Source organism: Acipenser ruthenus, unplaced genomic scaffold, assembly GCF_902713425.1.
Source record: "Acipenser ruthenus unplaced genomic scaffold, fAciRut3.2 maternal haplotype, whole genome shotgun sequence".
Taxonomy (NCBI): domain Eukaryota; kingdom Metazoa; phylum Chordata; class Actinopteri; order Acipenseriformes; family Acipenseridae; genus Acipenser; species Acipenser ruthenus.
Genome location: NW_026707931.1, coordinates 110175 through 135491, shown reverse-complemented (window position 1 = coordinate 135491; position 25317 = coordinate 110175). Strand labels below are relative to the sequence as shown.

Sequence of the window (25317 nt, the reverse complement as noted above, 5' to 3'; positions counted from 1 at the left end):
CCCATTTATACAGTTGGGTTTTTACTGGAGCAATCTAGGTAAAGTACCTTGCTCAAGGGTACAGCAGCAGTGTCCCCCCCACCTGGGATTGAACCCACGACCCTCGGGTCCAGAGTCCAGAGCCCTAACCACTACTCCACACTGCTGCCCATTATTATTATTATTATTATTATTATTATTATTATTATTATTATTATTATTATTATTATTATTATTATTATTATTATTATTATTATTATTGTTAATATACAGCTTCAGTACAACCAACATAATAACGTCAAAATTGCATTATCAAAAATTTCACTGTTGCCTTACTATCTATATAAGGCATTTTTAAAGTGATAATTTCACCAAATATTAGTATTTTTTAACGGCTAATAATAATAATAATAATAATAATAATAATAATAATAATAATATGCACACTGCAAAATATTATCCGGCTGTAGAAAAGTCATCTCCCTTATCCACACTTTCAATTTTGACTTTTAAACTGTAAAAATAAAACCAATCTAGACTGTGTGGTGTAGACCTACAGTATAAGAAGACTGGCTCTACCCCCTCTATGCTCCCCTGCCTCCAGAGCCCGCTCCTTCTCCACCCCCGCAGTGGAGGAATGACCTTCCCACAGATGCCCAGTCCCTGACCAGTCCCTGACCACCTTCCGGCGCCTCCTCAAGACTCACCTCTTCAGACAGCACCTGTAGAAACTCCTCTGTTTGTATCCTGGGACACTATCACCCTTCATTTAAATGCGCTTTACTTGCTCTTATCTGCCCCCTATTTTACTGCATGTAATCCTGTACTTCAGAATACTGTAATCTGCCAAGTGTTTAATCTGTAGTATTTTGTATTTAATCATATCCTGATGTAACTGACACTGTTATCTGCTGTATTATTGAATCGTATTTTGTCACACTTGTACTTGCTTGAACCAAAGTCATTGTATTTATCTTGCTCTTAATTGTATTATTACTTGTACTGTAACACTTGAAATGTATTTGCTTACGATTGTAAGTCGCCCTGGATAAGGGCGTCTGCTAAGAAATAAATAATAATAATAATAATAATAATAATAATAATAATAATAATAATAATAATAATAATAATAAGTATAGCGGCCGAGTTTTGCACGGGAGACGATGTTTCCTGGAGGGAACGATTACAGCGTTGCAATCCGACCGCGCAACAACAACAAGAAACTCGAAAATAAAGTCGATTTAAATCTTAAAACTTCATCCAGTAACGCTTTTAACAAACCCGGCGGCCCGTGTCTGTGGAGGAGTTGTATTTAGGAATATAAAACGCCTCTTAATATTAATATCTCTATTTTTTCCGAGGGTTTATTTTTTAAAATAATCCTCGGCTATGTCGGCTGTATTTGAATGCGGTTCCGTTTCGGTGCAGCAGCTGCACGTCGGCGCCACCAGGTAAATATATCAATATTTATTCATTTATCTAGTTATTTATCATCGGTAAAAGCTGTCTGTTTTAATACGTTTTCTCTGTTGCCTGTCTCGCAGTTTTTGAGCGGTTTCAATCCCCGTTGTGTATAATTTAAAGCTTTCATTTGTCTCGAATCGTTTTAAAATGAAACACTGATGAATAGTTCATTTTAAATTGCCTCAATTGTTTTAGCACGAAGGCTGTAAGATTTTTTTTTTTCTTTAAAAGTTGCAGTTGTCGTTTGTTTTACGCCCTGCTTCGTCAGACGTTGACAGACCAGTTTGTTTATATTCTCCCCAAAGATAATTTAGATATTTTATTTAACATCGTGTAATAAAAAAAATGTTAGATTTCGAAATGTCACATTTTTCCCGTCAGCTTTTCGTTTATGGGAAAAAACTGCAAAGTGTGGAATTCAATATGTTAACAAGGGAACATTATTCAGCAGCTTTCATTGGACTCTATGAAGCTGAGGGAGTTCATTCTATATAGAGGGGGTGGAATTCAATATGTTAACAAGGGAACATTATTCAGCAGCTTTCACTGGACTCTATGAAGCTGAGGGAGTTCATTCTATATAGAGGGGGTGGAATTCAATATGTTAACAAGGGAACATTATTCAGCAGCTTTCATTGGACTCTATGAAGCTGAGTGAGTTCATTCTATATAGAGGGGGTGGAATTCAATATGTTAACAAGGGAACATTATTCAGCAGCTTTCATTGGACTCTATGAAGCTGAGTGAGTTCATTCTATATAGAGGGGGTGGAATTCAATATGTTAACAAGGGAACATTATTCAGCAGCTTTCATTGGACTCTATGAAGCTGAGGGAGTTCATTCTATATAGAGGGGGTGGAATTCAATATGTTAACAAGGGAACATTATTCAGCAGCTTTCACTGGACTCTATGAAGCTGAGGGAGTTCATTCTATATAGAGGGGGTGGAATTCAATATGTTAACAAGGGAACATTATTCAGCAGCTTTCATTGGACTCTGTGAAGCTGAGGGAGTTCATTCTATAGGGGAGTGATGCAGAACATTTGGCCAGAGATTTACATATAATTTTTTTTCCTCTCCAGCCCTCAGGAGCTTGCCCAGAAGATCAAAGCCTTCATCAGCGGCGTGGATCCAGTGAAGGGCCACAAACTGACCTTGAAGGACCACGCCAAGTGCGCCGTCCTCCTGCTGCGGACCGTGCCGGCGTGCCGGGGCGCCGCGCTGGAGCACCTGTGCGGCGTTTTCGATGAGTACGTGGGGGGGTACGTGCTGGAGCTGGACTGCGACCTCGGGGCGGGAGGTAGTGGAGGAGGAGGAGGAGGTACGGGAGGATCTGGTTCTAGAAACCTGGACGACATCGTCCAAGAAATCCACGGGGTCCTGTCGGAGTTCGTCCGCCTCAACCCCAAAGCCTGGGCCCCCCTCGTGTCGGGCTGGTCCATCGAGCTGATGGGTCGCCTGAGCAGCAAGTACTCCGGCCGGCAGTGCACCCCCCACGCCGGGAGCCTCAACGAGCTCCTGCAGCTGTGGATGTCCTGCAAGGCCACCAGGACCCTGATGGAGCTCTACAGCCAGTGCTTGACCGCCATGATCAGCAGCTGCCCGGACGCCTGCGTGGACGATCTCCTGGACACTTCTGTGCGGCACTCCCCCCACTTCGACTGGGTGGTGGCCCACATCGGCTCCTCCTTCCCTAACACCATCATCAGCCGGGTCCTCTCCTGCGGGCTCAAGGACTTCTGCGCCCACGGAGGAGGAGGAGGAGGAGGAGGAGGAGGGGGAGGGGGTGGGACCGGGGCTGTCGACGGCTCTCCTCCCCCCCAGTCCTTCCCGGACACGCGCGTCCCCAAAATCGCCTCGGTGGTGGGGATCCTGGGCCACCTCGCCTGCCACCACGCCGACAGCATCAAGCAGGAGCTGCTGGGGATGTTTCACGAGAGCCTGGGGGCCGCCGGGACCCAGCAGAAAGCCGCCACGGTCCCTTTCCTCCTGCAGCTGGCGGTCATGTCTCCGGCCCTCCTGGGCGCCGTGTCCGCGGAGCTCGTGGATTCCCTCAAGCCCCCCGTGCTGAACCAGCTCCAGCAGCTCCTGGGGTCCCTGCCCAGGGAGGAGCAAGAGAACATGGTCAGCCTGGCCGTCCACCTCCTGGGACAGACCTCCACCGGGGCCTTCCGGCTCCTGCGCTTCCTGGTCGACACGGCCATGCCCGCCTCCGTGATCATCGCCGCGCCCGGGCTGGCGGTCCACGAGGGCGCGCGGGAGGCCTGCGAGCGCGTGGTGCAGCTGCTGCTGCTCAGCCTCCAGAACCTGGTCTTCAGCCTGGGAGGGGAGTCTCCCGGCTCAGCCAGGCCGGCGATCCCCTTCCTGGACGGGCTGAGGGCCCACGTGCGGGAGCTGTGCGTTGAGACCCTGCGGCTGGAGAGGAAGCGCCACCTGTGGCTGCACCAGCTGCTGGCCCTGCTGGCCGTCCACGGGGGCCCCAGCTGCGCCACGGAGGCCCTGTGCCACATGCTCACCCTGGCCCGCACCCAGGAGGAGCTGGGCCTGGCCGCGCAGCTCCACGCCGCCATGCTCGTCTCCTCCTCCTCCTCCTGCGCGGCCGGGCTGCTGCCTGCCACGGTGCAGAGGTGCGTGGCTCAAATCCACGCCGGGGGACTGACGGATCAGCAGCTGGCACAGCTGCTCAGCAACCTGGCGCTGATGGCACAGTGGGACCAGCAGAATACTACTACTACTACTACTAAGGAAGAAGGCAGCGGAAGCAGCGCCAGCTCCATCATGAGCGCCCAGGTTGCCCGGATCGTCTCGGCCTCCCACCTCCACGACTTCAGCCCCCTGCTGCTTCATGACAGCCCCCTGGTTTCGGATGCCGCAGCCTCCCTCCTGTCCTCCACCCGCTTCCCCGGGTCCCTGCAGCCCGCGCGGCTCCTCAGCGTGGCGCGGGCGGCCGTGGCGCACTTCTTCCTCTCCCTGCGTCGCCGCGGAGGCGGGGGGGTGGTGACGGCGGATTCGGCCCGGCTCCTGGCCCGGCTGAGCTCCGTGTCCTCGCTGAGCCTCAAGGCCGTGCTGCAGCTGCTGGTGGAGGGGGCCCTGCTGTGGGGGGGCAACGCGGAGATGTTCGGCGGGAAAAGGGTACCCCTCTCCGGGGCCGCGGCCCCCGCGGAAGGCGCCTGCCCGGGAGACACGAGGGCGCCCCTGCTGGAGGTCAACCGCAAGTTCGGCACAGCTGTCAACTTCTCCGGCGGGGGGGGCGGCGGCGGCGTGTGGTCCGTGTTCCACGCGGGAATCGTGGGGCGCGGCCTCAAGCCCTCCCCTCCTCCTCCGTCGGCAACGGCAGCCCCCAGCCCGGCTCCGGAGGAGGTGCTTCTGAACCAGCACCTCTTCGTGGAAGCGGTCGCCCGCTGCTGCTGCAGCAGCAAGTACCACGCCGGCACGGGCAGCGGCCTGGAGGAGCCCCAGGCTTCTCCCGTCAGCCCCGAGGCGGCCAAACTGGTGGCCATGGCGCTGGCGGAAAGCGTCTGCCCGGACGTGGCGAACGGAGAGCTCCCCTGGCCCCCCGAGGACCACGCCCGGACCACGGTGGAGCGCGACATCCGCATTCGCCGGCGCTTCGAGGAGAACCCCCTGCTCTTCCAGCTGCTCCGGCTGGTGGCTGCCGGCCGGCCAGCCCTCTGCTACTGCTCCGTGGTCCTGCGTGGCCTGCTGGCCACCCTCCTGGCCCACTGGGAGGGCTCCCGGGAGGCCACGGCCCTAGCCTCGCCCTGGCACTTGCGCGCCTCCTCTGTCCTCGTGGCCTGCATGGGGGAGGCCCAGCTGCTGCCCCCCGTGCTCGGCAACATGCACGAGGCGTTCCCCTTCCTCGCCCCCTTCGAAGTGCGCCTCCTGCTGCTCAGCGTGTGGGATTACATGCGGGACAACAGCCCCCTGCCGCAGAGATTCAGCTTCAACGCGGAGACGGGGCTGTTCTACCGGGACTTTGCCAAGGACGGGGACATGTCCAAGTACCTGAGCGTCCTCTACAGCGTCCTGCACAAGAACGTGGACAGGCTGGGACACCTGTGCGGGCGCTTTCAGCTCTGAGGGACGTCCGGGGGACAAAAACAAAAAAAAAGACGAGGCGAGACGAGACAAGGGATGAGACGGCGATACCGCTAAAGCAGCTTTTTGAAATGTCTGTCTGTCTGTCTGTCTGTCTGTCTGTGTCTGTCTGTCTGTCTGTCTGTCTGTCTGTGTCTGTCTGTCTGTGTCTGTCTGTCTGTCTGTCTTTGCGTTTCTTAATTGTTCATATTGTTGTTTTTTTGTTTTTTCTTACATTGGAATTTCAGTAAAGACTTTTCGTGCGTGTAGGTCTGTGGCTCTCTTTATTTATTTATTTATACAGAGTATATTTATTTGGCATTTCGAAGCAGCTAACACAATCATTCTACAAAGCACACCCCTTTTGCACTCGGCTACACAGGTATCAGATTTGCAGGTTTGAAGGAAAACTACACGGTGCACTAACCCTTATCAAAGTGCCCCATAGTAAAAACACAGCAAAGTGTAATAAAGCACAGTGAAAGCATTGTAAAGCACAGAGAGGTCTGGTAAAGCATAGGGAAGCATTGTAAAGCACAGAGAGGTGTGGTAAAGCATAGGGAAGCATTGTAAAGCACAGAGAGGTCTGGTAAAGCATAGGGAAGCATTGTAAAGCACAGAGAGGTCTGGTAAAGCATAGGGAAGCATTGTAAAGCACAGAGCGGTCTGGTAAAGCACAGGGAAGCATTGTAAAGCACAGAGAGGTCTGGTAAAGCATAGGGAAGCATTGTAAAGCACAGAGAGGTCTGGTAAAGCATAGGGAAGCATTGTAAAACACAGAGGTGTGGTAAAGCATAGGGAAGCATTGTAAAGCATAGGGAAGCATTGTAAAGCACAGAGAGGTCTGGTAAAGCATAGAGAAGCATTGGAAAGCACAGAGAGGTCTGGTAAAGCATAGGGAAGCATTGTAAAGCACAGAGAGGTCTGGTAAAGCATAGGGAGGTCTGGTAAAGCATAGGGAAGCATTGTAAAGCACAGAGAGGTCTGGTAAAGCACAGGGAAGCATTGTAAAGCACAGGGAGGTGTGGTAAATCAGATCTGCGATGATCCTATTCAGGTGGAGTAATTCAGTACTGTGAACGAGAAGACGAACTCAGTACGCTTGTCCTAAGCACTTGCTATTTACTTAAGTTTTGCATCACCTAGAATTTTAGGATTGAGACCATTAAAATAAATAAATAATGTGATGTAATCAAAGAAACTACAAAACGACGTCAAAAAAAAAAAAAAAAGTCTAACCGGAAGCCATAATGGTAGTGCAGTAGTATTTCATGTTAGATTTGTCGTTTTATTTTGGTTAAGTGTCTGGGAAAACTACAAAGCGCCGGTGTGTAATTCAGTAATGTTAACGTAAAAAATATTCAGCAGGTTTCATCTGATTTTGTGAAGCAACATTTGTGAATTTTACAGGGCGATGCAAATGTTTTGGCCTTAGCTGTAGGTTAAGTCCCCATTATCGAGCTAACTTGTTCCACGTGTTCCGATCAGTTAAATCGATCACCGGGATCAGCTGCTTGGTACGATGCAATCAGAGTTAAACTAACCTAGATTAATTCACTGGTACGCTGCAATTGACCCCTACATTGTATCATTATTATTTGTTTATTTAGCAGACGCCTTTATCCAAGGCGACTTACAGAGTCTAGGGTGTGTGAACTATGCATCAGCTGCAGAGTCACTTACAACTACGTCTCACCCGAAAGACGGAGCACAAGGAGGTGAAGTGACTTGCTGAGGGTCACACAGTGAGTTGAGGTGGGATTTGAACCGGGGACCTCCTGGTTACAAGCCCATTTTCTTTAACCACTGGACCACACAGCCGCCTATTCAAATCCATGATTTATTCTTACATGATGTAATGGTGTTCTATATTATTATTATTATTTATTATTATTATTTATTACTTAGCTGACACCCTTATCCAGGGCGACTTACAATTGTTACAAGATATCATATTATTTTTTACATACAATTACCCATTTATACAGTTGGGTTTTTACTGGGTTAGCAATCTAGGTAAAGTACCTTGCTCAAGGGTACAGCAGCAGTGTCCCCCACCTGGGATTGAACCCACGACCCTCCGGTCAAGAGTCCAGAGCCCTGACCACTACTCCACACTGCTGCCCTTATTATTATTAAACTTTTGCTATGCTTTTTTTTTAAATGACATAATTCGTCCACTATTCCAACACATAATAATAATAATAATAATAATAATAATAATAATAATAATAATAATAATAATATACCTATTGATCTTCTACAGTCTGTTGTTAAATCAAAGCCTTCCATTTGCAAACCGAACCGATGCGACATCATTGCATTAGGAAGACCTCATCTAGAACATTGTGTTCAGTTCTGGTCACCTCATTACAAAAAGGATATTGCTGCTCTAGAAAGAGTGCAAAGAAGAGCGACCAGAATTATCCCGGGTTTAAAAGGCATGTCGTATGCAGACAGTCTCAAAGAATTGAATCTGTTCAGTCTTGAACAAAGAAGACTACGCGGCGATCTGATTCAAGCATTCAAAATCCTAAAAGGTATTGACAACCCAGGGGACCTGAAAAAAGAAACAAGGACCAGGGGTCACAAATGGAGATTAAAGGGGCATTCAGAACAGAAAATAGGAGGCACTTTTTTACACAGAGAATTGTGAGGGTCTGGAACCAACTCCCCAGTAATGTTGTTGAAGCTGACACCCTGGGATCCTTCAAGAAGCTGCTTGATGAGATTCTGGGATCAATAAGCTACTAACAACCAAACGAGCAAAGATGGGCTGAATGGAGCCTCCTCTCGTTTGGAAACTTTCTTATGTTCTTATGCGTCTCATTAATATTAATGAGAGGAGGGGGGCCGCGGACCAATGAGAAGAGGCTGACGTGTCCGCGCGAGCAACGACAAGACCAGGGGACGGGCGGGCGCGAGGTCAGAGGGTAGAGCTGAACGAAGATGGCGCCTGTCTCGGAGAGGTAAAAAAAATAAATAAAGCTGAATCCGTTTTTGTACTAAGATTTAAATATTGTGCTTTTATTTTTTATTTTTTTAAAACCTCTCTACTAAGAAAAGCGAGCTGTAAAGTTGCCCCGCCGCACAATGACAGAGACGCGACTGCAGACGAGAGAAAGGTGTATTAAATATGATATCGAATTTGCCAGGCTGTTATTTATTTATTTTGTAGTATTATTAATATTTTTGGGGGGTTGAAATTAAAACAGAGACGGTTATTAACGTGATTTAATAATGTTACAGTTAAAAACGCCAGCCGGCGAGGTGAGAATCCGCACACGTTTCTTTAGCGAATAAATATACCCTAAAGGTGACTCTCTCGTGTTTTTTTCAGGGGGGGGGGATTTGAGTAAAAATTATGTAAACTTTGTCCGGGGTTTTCCGTCTAGTAAAAAAGGGGACAGCTTTCTCGATATCGATATACAGTCGTTAATCGCAAGATAAGATTTGCAAAACGTCATCTGATTTGAAGTGTTCGTGTGTCTTGCAGTCGTTATTATTAATAATTCTTAATGTCTAGATGCCTAGATGTGTGTTGTGAGTTTATGATTTTTGTCGTGTTTGTTTAAAATTTAACGTGATTCCGATGAATAATGTTTTTTTTTTTTTTGTCGAATAATATTCTCGAGCAATAATATTTCGTGACGTGCATTGTGTCGCCACACTTGCACTAGTGAGGCCCTTTTTCTCGTTGTGTTAAAAAAAAAAAGTCGAATTGCATTAAACTTGCATCACCACACGCACAGACGAGGAGGAGCAGTTAAAATATCGGTTCTCGACATCTCTAGAGATGTCGAGTTTAGCTTGTAACTCCCCCGGGAGACTCCGACATGGGATCGGGTCTAATACAGATTTTGCTAGCGTCTGGCGTTCGAGATTGTTCTATAATCTTTGACTAACGTGAGCTGTGATCTCCTGAGCCGGATTTGTGTGTTTACTAATATGTATAAACGTATATAATATGCATATTTTTTTTATTTGGAAAACTTAAATGAAAACAACTAAGAAACTTAATCTTTTTGAGTCAAATTATTTAATATTGAAATGATCAGGAGCCAGGAGTTTGAGCAGGGTTACAAACTCACACTAGCCCTGCTGCTGCTGCTGCTGCTGCACCCAGTCCTGGGGTTCAGAGCTCCCCTCAATGAAGTCTAGTATTATTATTATTAATATTGAAATGATCAGGAGCCAGGAGTTTGAGCAGGGTTAGAAACTCACACTAGCCCTGCTGCTGCTGCACCCAGTCCTGGGGTTCAGAGCTCCACTCAATGAAGTCTAGTATTATTATTATTAATATTGAAATGATCAGGAGCCAGGAGTTTGAGCAGGGTTAGAAACTCACACTAGCCCTGCTGCTGCTGCTGCTGCTGCACCCAGTCCTGGGGTTCAGAGCTCCCTTCAATGAAGTCTAGTATTATTATTATTATTATTATTGAAATGATCAGGAGCCAGGAGTTTGAGCAGGGTTACAAACTCACACTAGCCCTGCTGCTGCTGCTGCACCCAGTCCTGGGGTTCAGAGCTCCCCTCAATGAAGTCTAGTATTGAAATGATCAGTGTTTTATTTAATATCCCTTTTTGTTTTTGAAGGCTGCGGTGGTTGTTTCTAGCATGGATTATATCCATGTGCATCACGACCACACAGTGTGTGGACAGAAGCAACTTCAAGACCTGCAACCAGAGTGCGTTCTGCAAGTACGTGTGTTCTGTAGATCTCTGTTACCCCTCCTGCTCTGCTCTGGACTTGTCTGACCTCAGCACCACGTTACTGGATCCTCAGCTGATGCGCTATCCTTGCACTATTGCACTGCTAACATGTCGCTGTAGATACAACTCACTGTGATCCTAACTTGTCTCCTGGTTCATATTGGATTCTAGTAGTGTTATTATTACACATAGCATCCTAGTTCATATTGGATTCTAGTAGTGTTATTATTATACATAGCATCCTAGTTCATATTGGATTCTAGTAGTGTTATTATTATACATAGCATCCTAGTTCATATTGGATTCTAGTAGTGTTATTATTATACAGAGCATCCTAGTTCATATTGGATTCTAGTAGTGTTATTATTATACATAGCATCCTAGTTCATATTGGATTCTAGTAGTGTTATTATTATACACAGCATCCTAGTTCATATTGGATTCTAGTAGTGTTATTATTATACAGAGCATCCTAGTTCATATTGGATTCTAGTAGTGTTATTATTATACATAGCATCCTAGTTCATATTGGATTCTAGTAGTGTTATTATTATACATAGCATCCTAGTTCATATTGGATTCTAGTAGTGTTATTATTATACATAGCATCCTAGTTCATATTGGATTCTAGTAGTGTTATTATTATACATAGCATCCTAGTTCATATTGGATTCTAGTAGTGTTATTATTATACACAGCATCCTAGTTCATATTGTATTCTAGTAGTGTTATTATTATACATAGCATCCTAGTTCATATTGGATTCTAGTAGTGTTATTATTATACATAGCATACTAGTTCATATTGGATTCTAGTAGTGTTATTATTATACATAGCATCCTAGTTCATATTGGATTCTAGTAGTGTTATTATTATACACAGCATCCTAGTTCATATTGGATTCTAGTAGTGTTATTATTATACATAGCATCCTAGTTCATATTGGATTCTAGTAGTGTTATTATTATACATAGCATCCTAGTTCATATTGGATTCTAGTAGTGTTATTATTATACAGAGCATCCTAGTTCATATTGGATTCTAGTAGTGTTATTATTATACACAGCATCCTAGTTCATATTGGATTCTAGTAGTGTTATTATTATACATAGCATCCTAGTTCATATTGGATTCTAGTAGTGTTATTATTATACAGAGCATCCTAGTTCATATTGGATTCTAGTAGTGTTATTATTATACATAGCATCCTAGTTCATATTGGATTCTAGTAGTGTTATTATTATACACAGCATCCTAGTTCATATTGGATTCTAGTAGTGTTATTATTATACAGAGCATCCTAGTTCATATTGGATTCTAGTAGTGTTATTATTATACACAGCATCCTAGTTCATATTGGATTCTAGTAGTGTTATTATTATACAGAGCATCCTAGTTCATATTGGATTCTAGTAGTGTTATTATTATACACAGCATCCTAGTTCATATTGGATTCTAGTAGTGTTATTATTATACAGAGCATCCTAGTTCATATTGGATTCTAGTAGTGTTATTATTATACGTAGCATCCTAGTTCATATTGGATTCTAGTAGTGTTATTATTATACACAGCATCCTAGTTCATATTGGATTCTAGTAGTGTTATTATTATACACAGCATCCTAGTTCATATTGGATTCTAGTAGTGTTATTATTTGCACTTGCTGTAAACTACACTGTGTTTAAATCTGAAGCTTGCATTGTAACCCTGCGCTGCCCTGTAACACCTGTGTGAGTCGCCTGGGATAAAGGCGTTTGTCGAATACATAAGTAGAGAGGTCTGAAGACCCCTTGCTGCAGGGATGGGAATCAGACTCCTGTTGCACAGCAGTTTCACCCATTCCAGGTTTTACTGCTACCAGCTCGATCAGCCCAATAGTCTTTGAAACCAGGAACGGGTCAGACCGCTGTGTAACGGGAGGGAGTCTCCATCCCTGTTGGTGGTTTTTTAATTTTTTTAAGTTAATTATTTTTTTTTCTGCTTGGTTTTCCTGACTCTTGCTCCCGTCCTTGTTTTTCAGACGCCAGAGGGGCGTGACTCCGGGAAACTCTCCCTACAGAGCTCTGCTCGACACCCTGGAGCTGAATGAAAACAGCATGAAACTGCAGCTCCTGAACAAGGTGAATAAGGTAAGCACCCTCCACCCCTCCCTCCCTCCCTCCACAGTACAGCTATGGATGAAAGTTCAACATCCCCTGTTACAGCATTAACTAGTTTAGCTTCAAGTTTTAGCGTCTTTTGCTCTTATTAGGGCAGCAGTGTGGATTAGTGGTCAGGGCTCTGGACTCTTGACCGGAGGGTCGTGGGTTCAATCCCAGGTGGGGGACACTGCTGCTGTACTTTTGAGCAAGGTACTTTACCTAGATTGCTCCAGTAAAAAACCCAACTTTATAAATGGGTAATTGTATGTAAGAAATGTGTTATCTTGTGACAATTGTAAGTCGCCCTGGATAAGGGCGTCTGCTAAGAAATAAATAATAATAATAATAATAATAATAATAAAAAAAATAATAATATTATAGCTGCACAAACAGATAATTCGATTTGGATGGAGTTCTGCACAGGCGAGGGGCGCTGGTGTGAATTCAGAAACAGCTGCTTGGGTTTGTGATGATGATGATGATGATGATGATGATGATGATGATGATGGGAGTGTGGCTGCCGCTCTCTTCCCAGGTTCCTCTGCTCCTCGAGGTGTCCGGGCTGGAGGGGAACATGGTCCGGCTCCGAATCAACGAGCTCAAACCGCTGAAGCCCCGCTATGAGGTTCCGGACGTCCTCGTCAAAGAGCCGCGCACCGTCCCGTAAGAGCCAGGAGCTTTCATTCATTTTATTTAGATATTTATTTTTTGTTATGTTTTTTCCCTGGTTTTTAAAAAAAAAAAAAATTATATATTTATATATATATATATATATATATATATATATACACATTTCTCTTTTGACTGACTTTTTATTTTTTTAGATCAAATGATTCAAATGTATTTTTGGCATGATTTGCTGTGTGATTTTATTTATTTGGCTTTGTGAATTATTCAGTAATTATTTTTCGTGCTGTGTGACTAAATCATTTATTCTTTATGTATCTTTATGAATTATTTCTCTCTCCCTGCTCTGTCATTATTAATTTGTTTTTCTGTTCTGTGATTATTTGGCTTCATGAATTCTCTTTTGCTATTATTTATTATTATTATTATTATTATTATTTATTTATTTCTTAGCAGACGCCCTTATCCAGGGCGACTTACAATTGTTACAAGATATCACATTATTTTTTACATACAATTCCCCATTTATACAGTTGGGTTTTTACTGGAGCAATCTAGGTAAAGTACCTTGCTCAAGGGTACAGCAGCAGTGTCCCCCCACCTGGGATTGAACCCACGACTCTCCGGTCAAGAGTCCAGAGCCCTGACCGCTACTCCACACTGCTGCCCTGTTATTAGTGTTGGTGGCTGTGTGCTCCCTCGTGCTGTGTGCTCACTCGTGCTGGCTGTGTCTGTCCGTGCAGCCTGGCGGTGGTGTCCCGGGACGAGGGCAGTGTGGAGGTGTCTCTCAGCAGCCCGGATCACCGGCTGGTCCTGACAGCCGAGCCCTTCCGTCTGGACGTGCTGGCGGGGAGGGAGCTGATCCTGAGCGTCAACTCCCGCGGGCTGCTGGTCTTCGAGCATCTGAGGCAACGCAAGGACACGTGAGTGCAGCACGCACACGCACTGATACACACGCACAGATACACTAATACACGCAGCGATACACACGCACACACACTGATACACGCACTGTTACACACGCAGATACAACCACGTACACACGGGCGCACGCTGATGCACAAACAGATACAGTGATGTGCACAGTGATACACGCACGCACACACACAGTGATACACACACAGATACAAGCACGTGCACAGTGATACACACACACAGATACACACACAGATGCACAGACACACACAAATACAACCACGTGCACACTGACACACACACACCGATGCATAGACACACACGGATACAACCACGTGCACACTGACACACACACACAAATACACACACTGATGCACAAAGATACAGACACAGATACAACCACACACGCACCAGGGAGCTGAGGCTCGGAACTGCTTTCAAATGCTCCCCGAAGTTCTCTTGTTTGATAAAACTGCACCCCTCCACCCCCAAAAGTGACACCCTCAGGGTTGGGGGGGGGGGGTCACATTCTATTTATATAATTCCATTTCAAAATCAATTCCCACAGCAGTGTGATCCAGTCCAGGTTTTACTGCTACCAGCTTGATCAGCCCCCAGTGTGTCTAGCTAACAAGCTCAGGGTGTGTCTGATTATTAAACTCCCAGTAAAACCAGGACTGGATCACACTGCTATTCCCTGGTTTACAGACAAAAGAAGAAAAAAGTCCACACTCTGCCTGTTTTTAAATGCAAGTTCCCCCTAGTCCAGGATTGTTTGAAATGGGTGTGTCTAGTTTTGTTTAGTTGTGTAATTACATTGGCGGTAGCTGATCCTTTGAAACAGCTGTGCCTTGTGTAAACACTACAGTGCTTCTGTTGGCCTTTCTCTCCTTCCACACAGCAGCTGTGCCAGGAGACGGACCCAACACGCCCTGTAACTTGCTGTCTCTAAATCTCATTGTCTCCTGAAATGCAGACTGATGCTCATCTCTCTCATGTGTTTTTTTTTGTTTCGTTTGTGCCCCTGCACCCTCCCTCTCCCCCCTCCCCTCCCCCCTCCTTTCTCCCTCCCTCCCTATCTTCAGTTTCACGGCTAAAGTTAGTAGCGCAGTGGGTAGCATGTGGGACACAATCAGGAACGTGTTCTCTAGGTAAATTTGCTGGCTGCGTTCTGGTTCTGTTTGTGAATTTTTAAAGTTATAATGAATAGCTTGGCGGAGTTGCAACAGTATCTGTTTTTAATAAAATTAAAAAAAAAAAAAAAATTGTATTTAATTCTGTTTGGGTGGCGTACGAATACATATATTGTTGCAACCCAGTGAACTTTTTTGATTGCTCCCCCCCCCACCCTTTAGCGATAGTCTAGCTAGAGATTTAACATAGAGGAGTTATTGGCTCTCCTTAAGCAAGGAAACCTGCATGAAACTCAAAGGAACCGCTACGGCTGTCCCAGCTTGCTGCTTTCTCTCTCTCTCTGCTGTGGAAAGAAAGTTCTGCCCCAGACAGTTGAAAAAAAAGGACAGTGCATGATATAGATACCGTATGAATGCACTGTATTTAAAACCGATAAACAGACCTGGTCAGATACACGGTTTATTCCACTTGTTAGCCCTGTTCTTAGTTCAAATACTCGCCAATGTGTCGGCTTTAGCTGTGTTTCTAACCCTGCTGTCTACTGTAGACGGCTTCTGGTGCAAATCTTTTTTTTTTTTTTCTTCTTAATAAATAAGATTCGTTGGCTTTGAGCTTTCTAGTACTTCATCAGATTGTATAGATGCCGAGCTCCGTGCTGCATTACAGCTGTTTTTTGTTTTACTTTTAATAGTTTAACGGGGGGGTCAAGCTCAGCTCCCGGTGGGGGGGGGGGGGGCCCCGCAGGGTCTTGTGGCTCACCCCCCCCCCGAGCTCTCAATCGCTTACCTGCTCTAATTATCGATTAATTGGGACTCAACGCTTCTCTCCGGTCCTCGCAATGTTTCACAGACACCTCGAATCAAGCGCTTTTTTAAAAATCCTCATCAGCTGTAAAAGATCTTGAAACACGTCCAATTGAACAAATGATGCGATCGATGATGTTTAACTGAGGAGCTCAAGCTGGGATGGAAACCAGCAGACCCCGTGGTGACCCCGGGGCGGGGCGGGGGGGGGGGGTCTGACGCCGCTGGTTTAGAACGGACACCCCCTCCTTTCGAAGCTAATCAGCCACCTATAGGGACTTGAACGCTTTCAGTCGGATCTGCTTCTTTTTAATTCCTTTGTTTAGTGTGTGTTATTTTAAAAAAAATATTAGTTATTTTAATTTGTTTCTTTTTTGTTTTTAAAACCAGCGCGAGCAAAAAAGAAGAGTCCTCGGAAGAGGGAGAGGAGAAGGCAGACGATACCGACCCCACAGCAGAGCAAACGGACGACAACAAGGTAACTTTGTGACGGGCCAGTTTTCGCTGCAGTCCGTGGGGAGGGGGGGGTGCTTGTATAGTTTTTAGTAAACGGTTGCTCGACTCGGCTTTGAATTCCTCTCCCCCCGCCCCCACCAAACTGCAAGAGATGACCCCTCTTATACAACGAGAGACCCCCTACACACACACACACACACACACACACACACAAAGTATTCATTCATTTCATACAATTCACACGCCACCTGGAACGAGTGAAACTGCTGTGCGACGAACTGCTGAAGACTCCCGCTGCACAGCAGTGTGATCCAGTCCTGGTTTCACTGGGAGTTTAATAATCGGACACACCTGAGCTTGTTAGCTAGACACACTGGGGGCTGATCAAGCTGGTAGCAGTAAAACCTGGACTGGATCACACTGCTGTGCGATAGGAGTCTGATTCCCATTCCTCTGTGAGTTTAATAATAAGACACACCTGAGTTTATTTCCATCCCTGGTGTTCTGTCTTCACAGGCAGAGGATGGAGAGGCTGAGAAAGTGAAGGAGGAGGAGGAGAATGAAGAAGGGATGTGGGAGGAGACATTCAAGACGCACACGGACAGCAAGCCCAACGGTACGCCCCGGAGCTGGGCTCAATTACAATCACAATGCTATTGAATTACAGTGCTATTCAATTACAATCTCAATTACATTCTCAATTACAATGCTATTTAATTACAATCTCAATTACAATGCTGTTTAATTACAATCTCAATTACAATGCTGTTCAATTACATTCTCAATTACAATGCTATCAATTACAATTAGATAGGATTATGCTGCAGTAATTAATTATATTTTACTGTCTTCTAAATAACCCAGCAATAATCCTCACAGAGACATACAGTTTATCCCTAAGGGGGTTATAAATTTACTAGATTAGCCATTTTGTTGGTTTCCAATAAAGATCTCGAAGTGTTTTTAATATAAGCATCTTTTTTGTGTATTTATTTATTTTTTTATCTCGTATGAGGTGTGAGATTAGCCCGCAGGTCCCTGTCTGATTTTCCCAGATTGTTGAATTCTCTCTCTCTCTCTCTCTCTCTCTCTGTGTCTCAGGTCCCACCTCCATCAGTCTGGATTTCTCGCTGCCTGGAGTTGAGAACGTCTACGGGATCCCTGAACATGCAGACTCCCTCAAACTCAAGACCACAGAGTAAGCGTAGCTCAGCGCGGCTTACCCCAGCGCAGAGAGAGAGAGTGTTTATTATTGGCATCATTTTTAAAAAGGATGTTTCATGAAAATAGCTTAATTCTTTAAAATAAGTTGTACTTTTTTAAAATCTTAACTGTTTAAGGTTTTGTCTCGTAATTACATTGATAAGAATATTTATTTGGCAGACTCCTGCTTTATCCCAGGCGACTCACACAGGTGTTACAGGGCAGCGCAGGGTTACAATGCAAGCTTCAGATTTAAACACAGTGTAGTTTACAGCAAGTGCAAATAATAACACTACTAGAATCCAATATGAACTAGGATGCTATGTATAATAATAACACTACTAGAATCCAATATGAACTAGGATGCTATGTATAATAATAACACTACTAGAATCCAATATGAACTAGGATGCTCTGTATAATAATAACACTACTAGAATCCAATATGAACTAGGATGCTGTGTATAATAACACTACTAGAATCCAATATGAACTAGGATGCTGTGTATAATAATAACACTACTAGAATCCAATATGAACTAGGATGCTATGTATAATAATAACACTACTAGAATCCAATATGAACTAGGATGCTCTGTATAATAATAACACTACTAGAATACAATATGAACTAGGATGCAATAAGTTCGGATTACAGCACGCTGTGTTGTTGCGCTGCTGGTGGCTTGTTCAGTGTTTAACCCGCGCTCCCGCTGTCTCCCTCTGCAGCAGCGGGGATCCGTACCGACTCTTCAATCTGGATGTGTTTCAGTATGAGCTCCACAACCCCATGGCTCTGTATGGGGCCGTGCCTCTCCTGCTGGCCCACAGCCCTCGCCGTACCCTGGGCATCTTCTGGCTGAACGCAGCCGAGACCTGGGTGGATATCAGCTCCAATACAGCTGGCAAGGTGAGGCTGGGAGGGGGAGAGGGGTTAGAAACTCACACTAGCCCTGCTGCTGCTGCTGCTGCACCCAGTCCTGGGGTTCAGAGCTCCCCTCAATGAAGTCTAGGATGATTATTAATATTGCAATGATCAGGAGCCATGAATTTGAGCTGTTAATAGCTAGCTGTGCTCTCTCTCTCTCTCTCTCCTCCCTGTTTTCTCAGACGGTGCTGGGTAAGGTGCTGGATTACGTGCAGGGCTCCAGCGAGGAGCCGCAGACAGACGTGCGCTGGATCTCGGAGAGCGGGATCATCGACGCCTTCATTCTGCTGGGTCCCAAACCCACCGACATCTTCCACCAGTACGCCTCCCTCACAGGTACTGTCTAGCATCGCAGCGAGTCGCATTGAAACAGGACCTGGCCAGGTTTTGGCCCTTCGTGTTGGAACCCCTTTCTGCTCCGAGTCGCCCCTTGAGACCAGCGAAATGCTGAACGTTTTGGTAGTTATATTTCCTAGTATAAATGCTATGAAATATATTAATTATTATTATTATTTATTGTTATTATTATTATTATTATTATTATTATTATTATTATTATTATTATTATTATTATTTTTCTTAGAAGCCCTTATCCAGGGCGACTTACAATTGTTACAAGATATCACATTATTTTTACATACAATTACATTATTTTTTACACATTATTTTTACATACAATTCCCCATTTATAGTTGGGTTTTTACTGGAGCAATCTAGGTAAAGTACCTTGCTCAAGGGTACAGCAGCAGTGTCCCCCACCTGGGATTGAACCCACAACCCTCCGGTCAAGAGTCCAGAGCCCTAACCACTACTCCACCACTAACTCCTCCTCAGCAGCATCAGCCCCTTGTGCAAGGAGCTCAATCCGGCTAATCGAACAATGGGTCTGAGATGGGGCGCCATCTTTTTTCTTTTTGCTGCCTCTCCTAATTCCATCGTTCCTCCGCCCTCTCAGGCACGCAGGCGTTCCCGCCCCTCTTCTCTCTGGCCTATCACCAGTGCCGCTGGAACTACAACGACGAGGAGGACGTCCGCTCGGTGGACTCCGGGTTCGACCTGCACGACATCCCCTGCGACGTGATCTGGCTGGACATCGAGCACACAGACGGCAAGCGATACTTCACCTGGGACCCCAACAAGTTCCCCTCGCCCCGGGACATGCTGCAGGGGCTGCAGGCCAAGAAACGCAAGGTCTGGGGCTGGGAGAGGGGTCCGAGAGAGAGCAGGGGGCTGGGAGAGGGGGGTCTGAGAGAGCAGGGGGCTGGGAGAGGGGGGTCTGAGAGAGAGGGGGCCCAAGAGAGCAGGGGGCTGGGATAGGGGGGTCCGAGAGAGCAGGGGGCTGGGAGAGGGGTCTGAGAGAGCAGGGGGCTGGGAGAGGGGGGTCTGAGAGAGAGGGGGCCCGAGAGAGCAGGGGGCTGGGAGAGGGGGTGTCGGAGAGAGCAGGGGGCTGGGAGAGGGGGGTCTGAGAGAGCAGGGGGCTGGGAGCAGGGGGCTGGGAGAGGGGGTGTCGGAGAGAGCAGGGGGCTGGGAGAGGGGGGTCTGAGAGCAGGGGGCTGAGAGAGGGGGGTCCGAGAGAGCAGGGGGCTGGGAGAGGGGGGTCCGAGAGAGCAGGGGGCTGGGAGAGGGGGGTCTGAGAGAGCAGGGGGCTGGGAGAGGGGGGTCTGAGAGAGCTGAAGTTAAAGGGACGTCACCAAAGACTTCTGCTCAACGTTTTGTCGTTTTAATTTCGTTAGTTTCTTTTTAGTCTTGAGAAATTCCAGCACTGCTGAACGATGCATTCAAATAATTTGTTTTGAAGCTTCTGACTTTAATTTCCAGCTCCCTAATCTCTGCCCCCCGTCTCTCTTCAGATGGTCACTATCGTGGACCCCCACATCAAGGTGGACAGCGACTACAAAATCCACAAGGAAGTCCGCTCCCACGGCTACTACACCAAGACCAAAGACGGCAGCGACTACGAGGGCTGGTGCTGGCCAGGTACGGCACGCTTTCACTGCTCCTCCACCGAGCACAGAGACAGTGCTCTGTCTGTCTCTCTCTCTCTCTCTCTCTCTTTCTCTCTCTCTCTGTAACTGTTTGTCTTTCTCGGTCTGTGCATGTGTCTGTCTGTCTCCTTTCTTTCTTTCTTTCTTTCTTTCTTTCTTTCTTTCTTACTTTCTCTGTCTCTCTGTGTGTAACTGTCGGTTTCTCTGTCTGTATATCTGTCTCTCCTCTGTGTGTGTGTCTCCTTTCTTTCTCTGTGTGTGTAATTGTCTGTCTCTGTATCTCTCTCTCCTCTCTGTCTCTCCTGTCTGTCTGTGTGCATGGTGTCTTCTCTCTCTCTCTCTCTCTCTCTCTCTCTCCCGTTCCAAACCTCAAACATTGACTCCATATACAAAAACTATGAAGATCTCATATTTTGAGGAGCTAACTGAATTTATTTTGCTTCCTGTGTGTGTGTTTTTGTTTTCCTTTCCCCAGGGACCGCAGGGTACCCCGACTTCACGGACCCCGAGATGCGCTCCTGGTGGGCCAGCATGTTCTCCTACGATCAGTACGAGGTGAGGGGACCCCCAGGGAGGTGGGGGGGGTGGAGGGGTGGGCTAGTCCTTGATTGGTTTGATGTGATTTTGGAGACTCCGCTGCGTAGGTCGCACCTGACCCTGCCTGTGTGTGTGTGCATTCGCTCTCCTCCTGCTCCTCAGGGCTCGACGGAGAACCTCTACATCTGGAACGACATGAACGAACCGTCCGTGTTCAACGGGCCGGAGGTGACCATGCACAAAGACGCCGTGCACAAGGGGGGCTGGGAGAACCGAGACCTGCACAACCTCTACGGCTTCTACGTGGTGAGGAGGGGGTGGGGAGAGGTGGGGGAGGAGGGGGGGAGACTGGAGGGGTGGGGGGTGGGAGAGGGGGTGTCTGGAGGGGTGGGGGGTAGGGAGAGGAGGGGGTATGGAGAGGGGAGAGGAGGGGTGGGGGTTGTGTTTTAAAGAAGAGGCTCCTTCTTAAAGTGACGCTGCAGCCTGGATCAAATGTCTGAGGAGAGGTGACAAGGAAAACAAACCAAAGCTGCATTTTTAAAATTAATGGGATAAATAACTGAGAACCGATAATAGGGCTGGGAATCAGACTCCTACTGCACAGCAGTGTGATCCAGTCCAGGTTTCACTGCTACCAGCTTGATCAGCCCCCAGTGTGTCTAGCTAACAAGCTCAGGTGTGTCTGATTTATTAAACTCCCAGTGAAACCAGGACTGGATCACACTGCTGTGCAACGGAGGGCTTGTTTCTGCACACAAATTAAGACACGGTCCAACATCCAGCATCAAAACACTCCACCACTGAAGTCTTGTTTTGTATTAATTCTGCGTCGTTCATGACTTGTGGTTGCTATTTTACGTGTTTTCTTTTTTTCAATGCAGCAAATGGCCACCGCGGAAGGGCAGGTTCATCGGTCTGGAGGCACCGAGCGTCCCTTCGTGTTGACCAGAGCGTTTTTTGCGGGGTCGCAGCGATACGGTGAGCACCGCGCTCTGCCGTTAAACACGCGGCGGAAACGCAGGCGTTCTGTAGATTTTTTTTTTTTTGCATGATTTTTATTTGTGGTGCAGCGGTGACTGTAGTAACTCCAGGACTGGGAATCAGACTCCTATTGCACAGCAGCGTGATCCAGTCCAGGTTTAACTGCTACCAGCTTGATCAGCCCCCAGTGTGTCTAGCTAACAAGCTCAGGTGTGTCTGATTATTAAACTCCCAGTGAAACCAGGACTGGATCACACTGCTGTGCAGCGGGAGTCTCATTCCCAGCCCTGTGGTTGTATGCAAAGCCATGCAAGTTTGCATTTAACTAACAGTGTGCAAACGAAGGTCATAATTGTAGTACAGTAGTATTTCATGTTGGATTTTGAAATGTCACATTTTTAATTGGTCAGTTTTTCAGTTCTGTATCTGGGAAAACTACAAAGCGCTGGGTGTGTAATTCAGTATGTTTACAAGGGAACATTATTCAGCAGCTTTCATTGGACTCTATGAAGCTGAGGGAGTTCATTCTATATAGAGGGGGTGTAATTCAATATGTTAACAAGGGAACATTATTCAGCAGCTTTCATTGGACTCTATGAAGCTGAGGGAGTTCATTCTATATAGAGGGGGTGGAATTCAATATGTTAACAAGGGAACATTATTCAGCAGCTTTCATTGGACTCTATGAAGCTGAGGGAGTTCATTCTATATAGAGGGGGTGGAATTCAATATGTTAACAAGGGAACATTATTCAGCAGCTTTCATTGGACTCTATGAAGCTGAGGGAGTTCATTCTATATAGAGGGGGTGGAATTCAATATGTTAACAAGGGAACATTATTCAGCAGCTTTCATTGGACTCTATGAAGCTGAGGGAGATCATTCTATATAGAGGGGGTGGAATTCAATATGTTTACAAGGGAACATTATTCAGCAGCTTTCACTGGACTCTATGAAGCTGAGGGAGTTCATTCTATATAGAGGGGGTGGAATTCAATATGTTAACAAGGGAACATTATTCAGCAGCTTTCATTGGACTCTATGAAGCTGAGGGAGTTCATCCTATATAGAGGGGGATGCAGAGCTGTGTTTGCACACTGAGGATAATTGGTTGAAGTGAAGCATTTGAATGAAGGGCAGGGCTGCCCCTCATCTCTGTGCTGCTTTCCCCTGGCTGTGCCGCACTGCACTGCGTGGCTCGGCAGGTTTTTAATTCTCTTGCCCCCCCCCCCCAGGCGCGGTGTGGACAGGAGACAACGCAGCGGAGTGGGACCATCTGCGGATCTCCATCCCGATGTGCCTGAGCCTGGGTCTGGCTGGGATCTCCTTCACTGGGGGTGAGTGTCACCTGCTTTCACTCCTCAATGGGGGATCGGCCCGATCAACAGCAGCGACCCTCCCCTCATATTATTTACTGGACTCTGTGGAGAACAGCGGTCCACGCGATCCACGCAAACCCCTCAGCAGCTGTTGCTTCATTCTGAATGCGAAATCATTTTTTATTTGATTTCTTATTTTTTAGTGTGCGTGTTTCTGCTGAGCTTGACCCAAATCGAAATACGTTTTTTGTGCGGCTCTAATATTGCATTTTGTAATAGTTTTTAAACAAATTCAAATAGGGACAGCTAAAAAAAAAAAAAAAACTCTAGTCTTTATATGTAATTAGGGCTTCTAGTGTTCGGGTTTTTATTTGTGATCACTTGATGTCCCTTTTTAAACACATTCTGAGACGATTCACTTTCTTAATCAAACACTAATTCCCAAAGGAAGTTTGTTTCGTTTTACCCTCATATCTTGACTGAGTTCACAAACGACTTGCCTTGATCTCCACTTGATTCTGTTCAAACCTGTATTTCGTTCTGGCTCTAATCGCCGAATTCATCTTAGTAATTTCCACGGCGTTGGTTTTCTAGCAGCGTGTCGATAATTTAAACAATCTGGCATCGAGTGAAGGCTTAACAACTGTTAATCAAGGGAGGGAGAGAGAGACGAAAAATAAAACCAGAAAACTGGAAGCCCTATTTATAATCTGGAAGACGCAAACGCATGAGTTTAAAAACCAAGAATATTTAACGTGACACATTACAAATTATTTTTGAACACGGTTTCATTGAATTATTATTTTTTTTTTAATGTTCTGTTCTCGTGGCTCCTCAGCGGACGTGGGCGGTTTCTTCAAGTCCCCCGACGCGTCGCTCCTGGTCCGCTGGTTCCAGACCGGCGCCTACCAGCCTTTCTTCCGCAGCCACGCCCACCTGGACACGCCCCGGCGCGAGCCCTGGCTGTTCGGGGACGAGAACACCCGGCTGATCCGCGAGGCCGTGCGCCAGAGATACGCGCTGCTTCCCTTCTGGTATACCCTGTTCTACCAGGCCCACCGCACCGGGGAGCCCGTCATGAGGTGAGAGGGGTGGGGGGGGCGTGGCTGGAGGGGGTGGGGGCGTGGCTGAAGGGGATGGGGGCGTGGCTGGAGGGTGGGGATCGGGGCGTGGCTCACTAACGATAGGACACTGTGTGTCTGGCTTGTTCCCCATCTGTAAGCACTGTTTGTTTGTGTCGGTCTGTCTGGCTCACTTGTCCATAAGCACGCTGTACCTTGTCTGCTTAGAATTTTATTTTTGTGAGCTTGTGAAATGATTCCGACTCCGTCTCCTCCTCCTGTTTTCCCAGACCCCTCTGGGTGGAGTACCCAACGGACGTCTCCACGTTTGCCATCGATGACGAGTACATGCTGGGTATGTATTGAAAGACTCTCACCAATTGGCTGAGCGCTGCCCGGGTAGGGTAGGGTAGTCCCTCGGTTCACCAGCGACCCCCTGCTGGTCAGCTGTGGAGCCATTCAGATCCGGCAGTCTGATGGCTTCGCTGTGGACCTTCAGTGCGAAGCAGGGACGCGTTTCGGGGGACGCGTGTGCCTGCCGTTGTCTCGCGAAGTCGCCGCGGTGGACAGAGAGCAAATACATACAATGGCATGTTATTCAAAATTGGTTGTGGGTGTAATGCCCTGCCTCTCTGTGTCTGTCTCTCCGGATCCCTGCAGGGGGAGCGTTGCTGGTGCATCCAGTCACTGAGGAGGGAGCCAGGGGGGTCACAGCCTACCTGCCTGGGAAAGAGAGGTGAGTGTCTGTCTCCCCGGGGGAGGGGGACAGCGGAGCACAGTGGAGTCGGGTCTGCATTGTCAAGCAGAGTCTTTGGCAATTCTAGAATGGATGATGGTGATGCAGACACTTTATTCTCTCTCTCTCTCTCTCTCCTCTCTCTCTCCTCTCTCTCTCTCTCTCTCTCTCTCTCTCTCTCTCTCTCTCTCTCTCTCTCTCCTCTCTCTCTCTCTCTCTCTCTCTCTCTCTCTCTCCTCTCTCTCTCTCTCTCTCT

The 25317-nt window shown here is 46.8% G+C and overlaps 2 protein-coding genes across 5 annotated transcripts; both read left to right on the top strand.

Moving 5' to 3' along the window:
• Window positions 1–1146: 1146 nt before the first annotated feature.
• LOC117968523 (integrator complex subunit 5-like) lies at window positions 1147–5791 on the top strand. Its single transcript, XM_059019556.1, has 2 exons — window positions 1147–1430; window positions 2528–5791. The coding sequence occupies exons 1-2, from the start codon at window positions 1369–1371 to the stop codon at window positions 5523–5525; spliced, it is 3060 nt and encodes a 1019-aa protein (XP_058875539.1). The 5' UTR covers window positions 1147–1368; the 3' UTR covers window positions 5526–5791.
• A 2612-nt stretch (window positions 5792–8403) lies between these two features.
• LOC117968522 (neutral alpha-glucosidase AB-like) lies at window positions 8404–25080 on the top strand. 4 transcript variants are annotated; one of them, XM_059019537.1, is made up of 20 exons: window positions 8404–8491; window positions 10119–10223; window positions 12257–12365; window positions 12913–13040; window positions 13748–13927; window positions 15005–15070; window positions 16247–16334; window positions 16829–16928; window positions 17414–17510; window positions 18245–18425; window positions 18626–18779; window positions 19399–19634; window positions 20294–20420; window positions 20904–20983; window positions 21128–21271; window positions 21847–21943; window positions 23181–23282; window positions 24103–24346; window positions 24616–24680; window positions 24986–25080. In XM_059019537.1, exons 1-20 carry the CDS (start codon window positions 8472–8474, stop codon window positions 25063–25065), a joined length of 2403 nt encoding a protein of 800 aa, XP_058875520.1. In that variant the 5' UTR covers window positions 8404–8471; the 3' UTR covers window positions 25066–25080. The 4 variants fall into 4 exon arrangements, with proteins under 4 accessions (XP_058875520.1, XP_058875519.1, XP_058875518.1 ...); XM_059019536.1 differs by lacking the exon at window positions 8404–8491 and adding an exon at window positions 8601–8647 and having other exon boundaries at window positions 12257–12356; XM_059019535.1 differs by lacking the exon at window positions 8404–8491 and adding an exon at window positions 8601–8647.
• The last annotated feature ends 237 nt before the right edge of the window (window positions 25081–25317 follow it).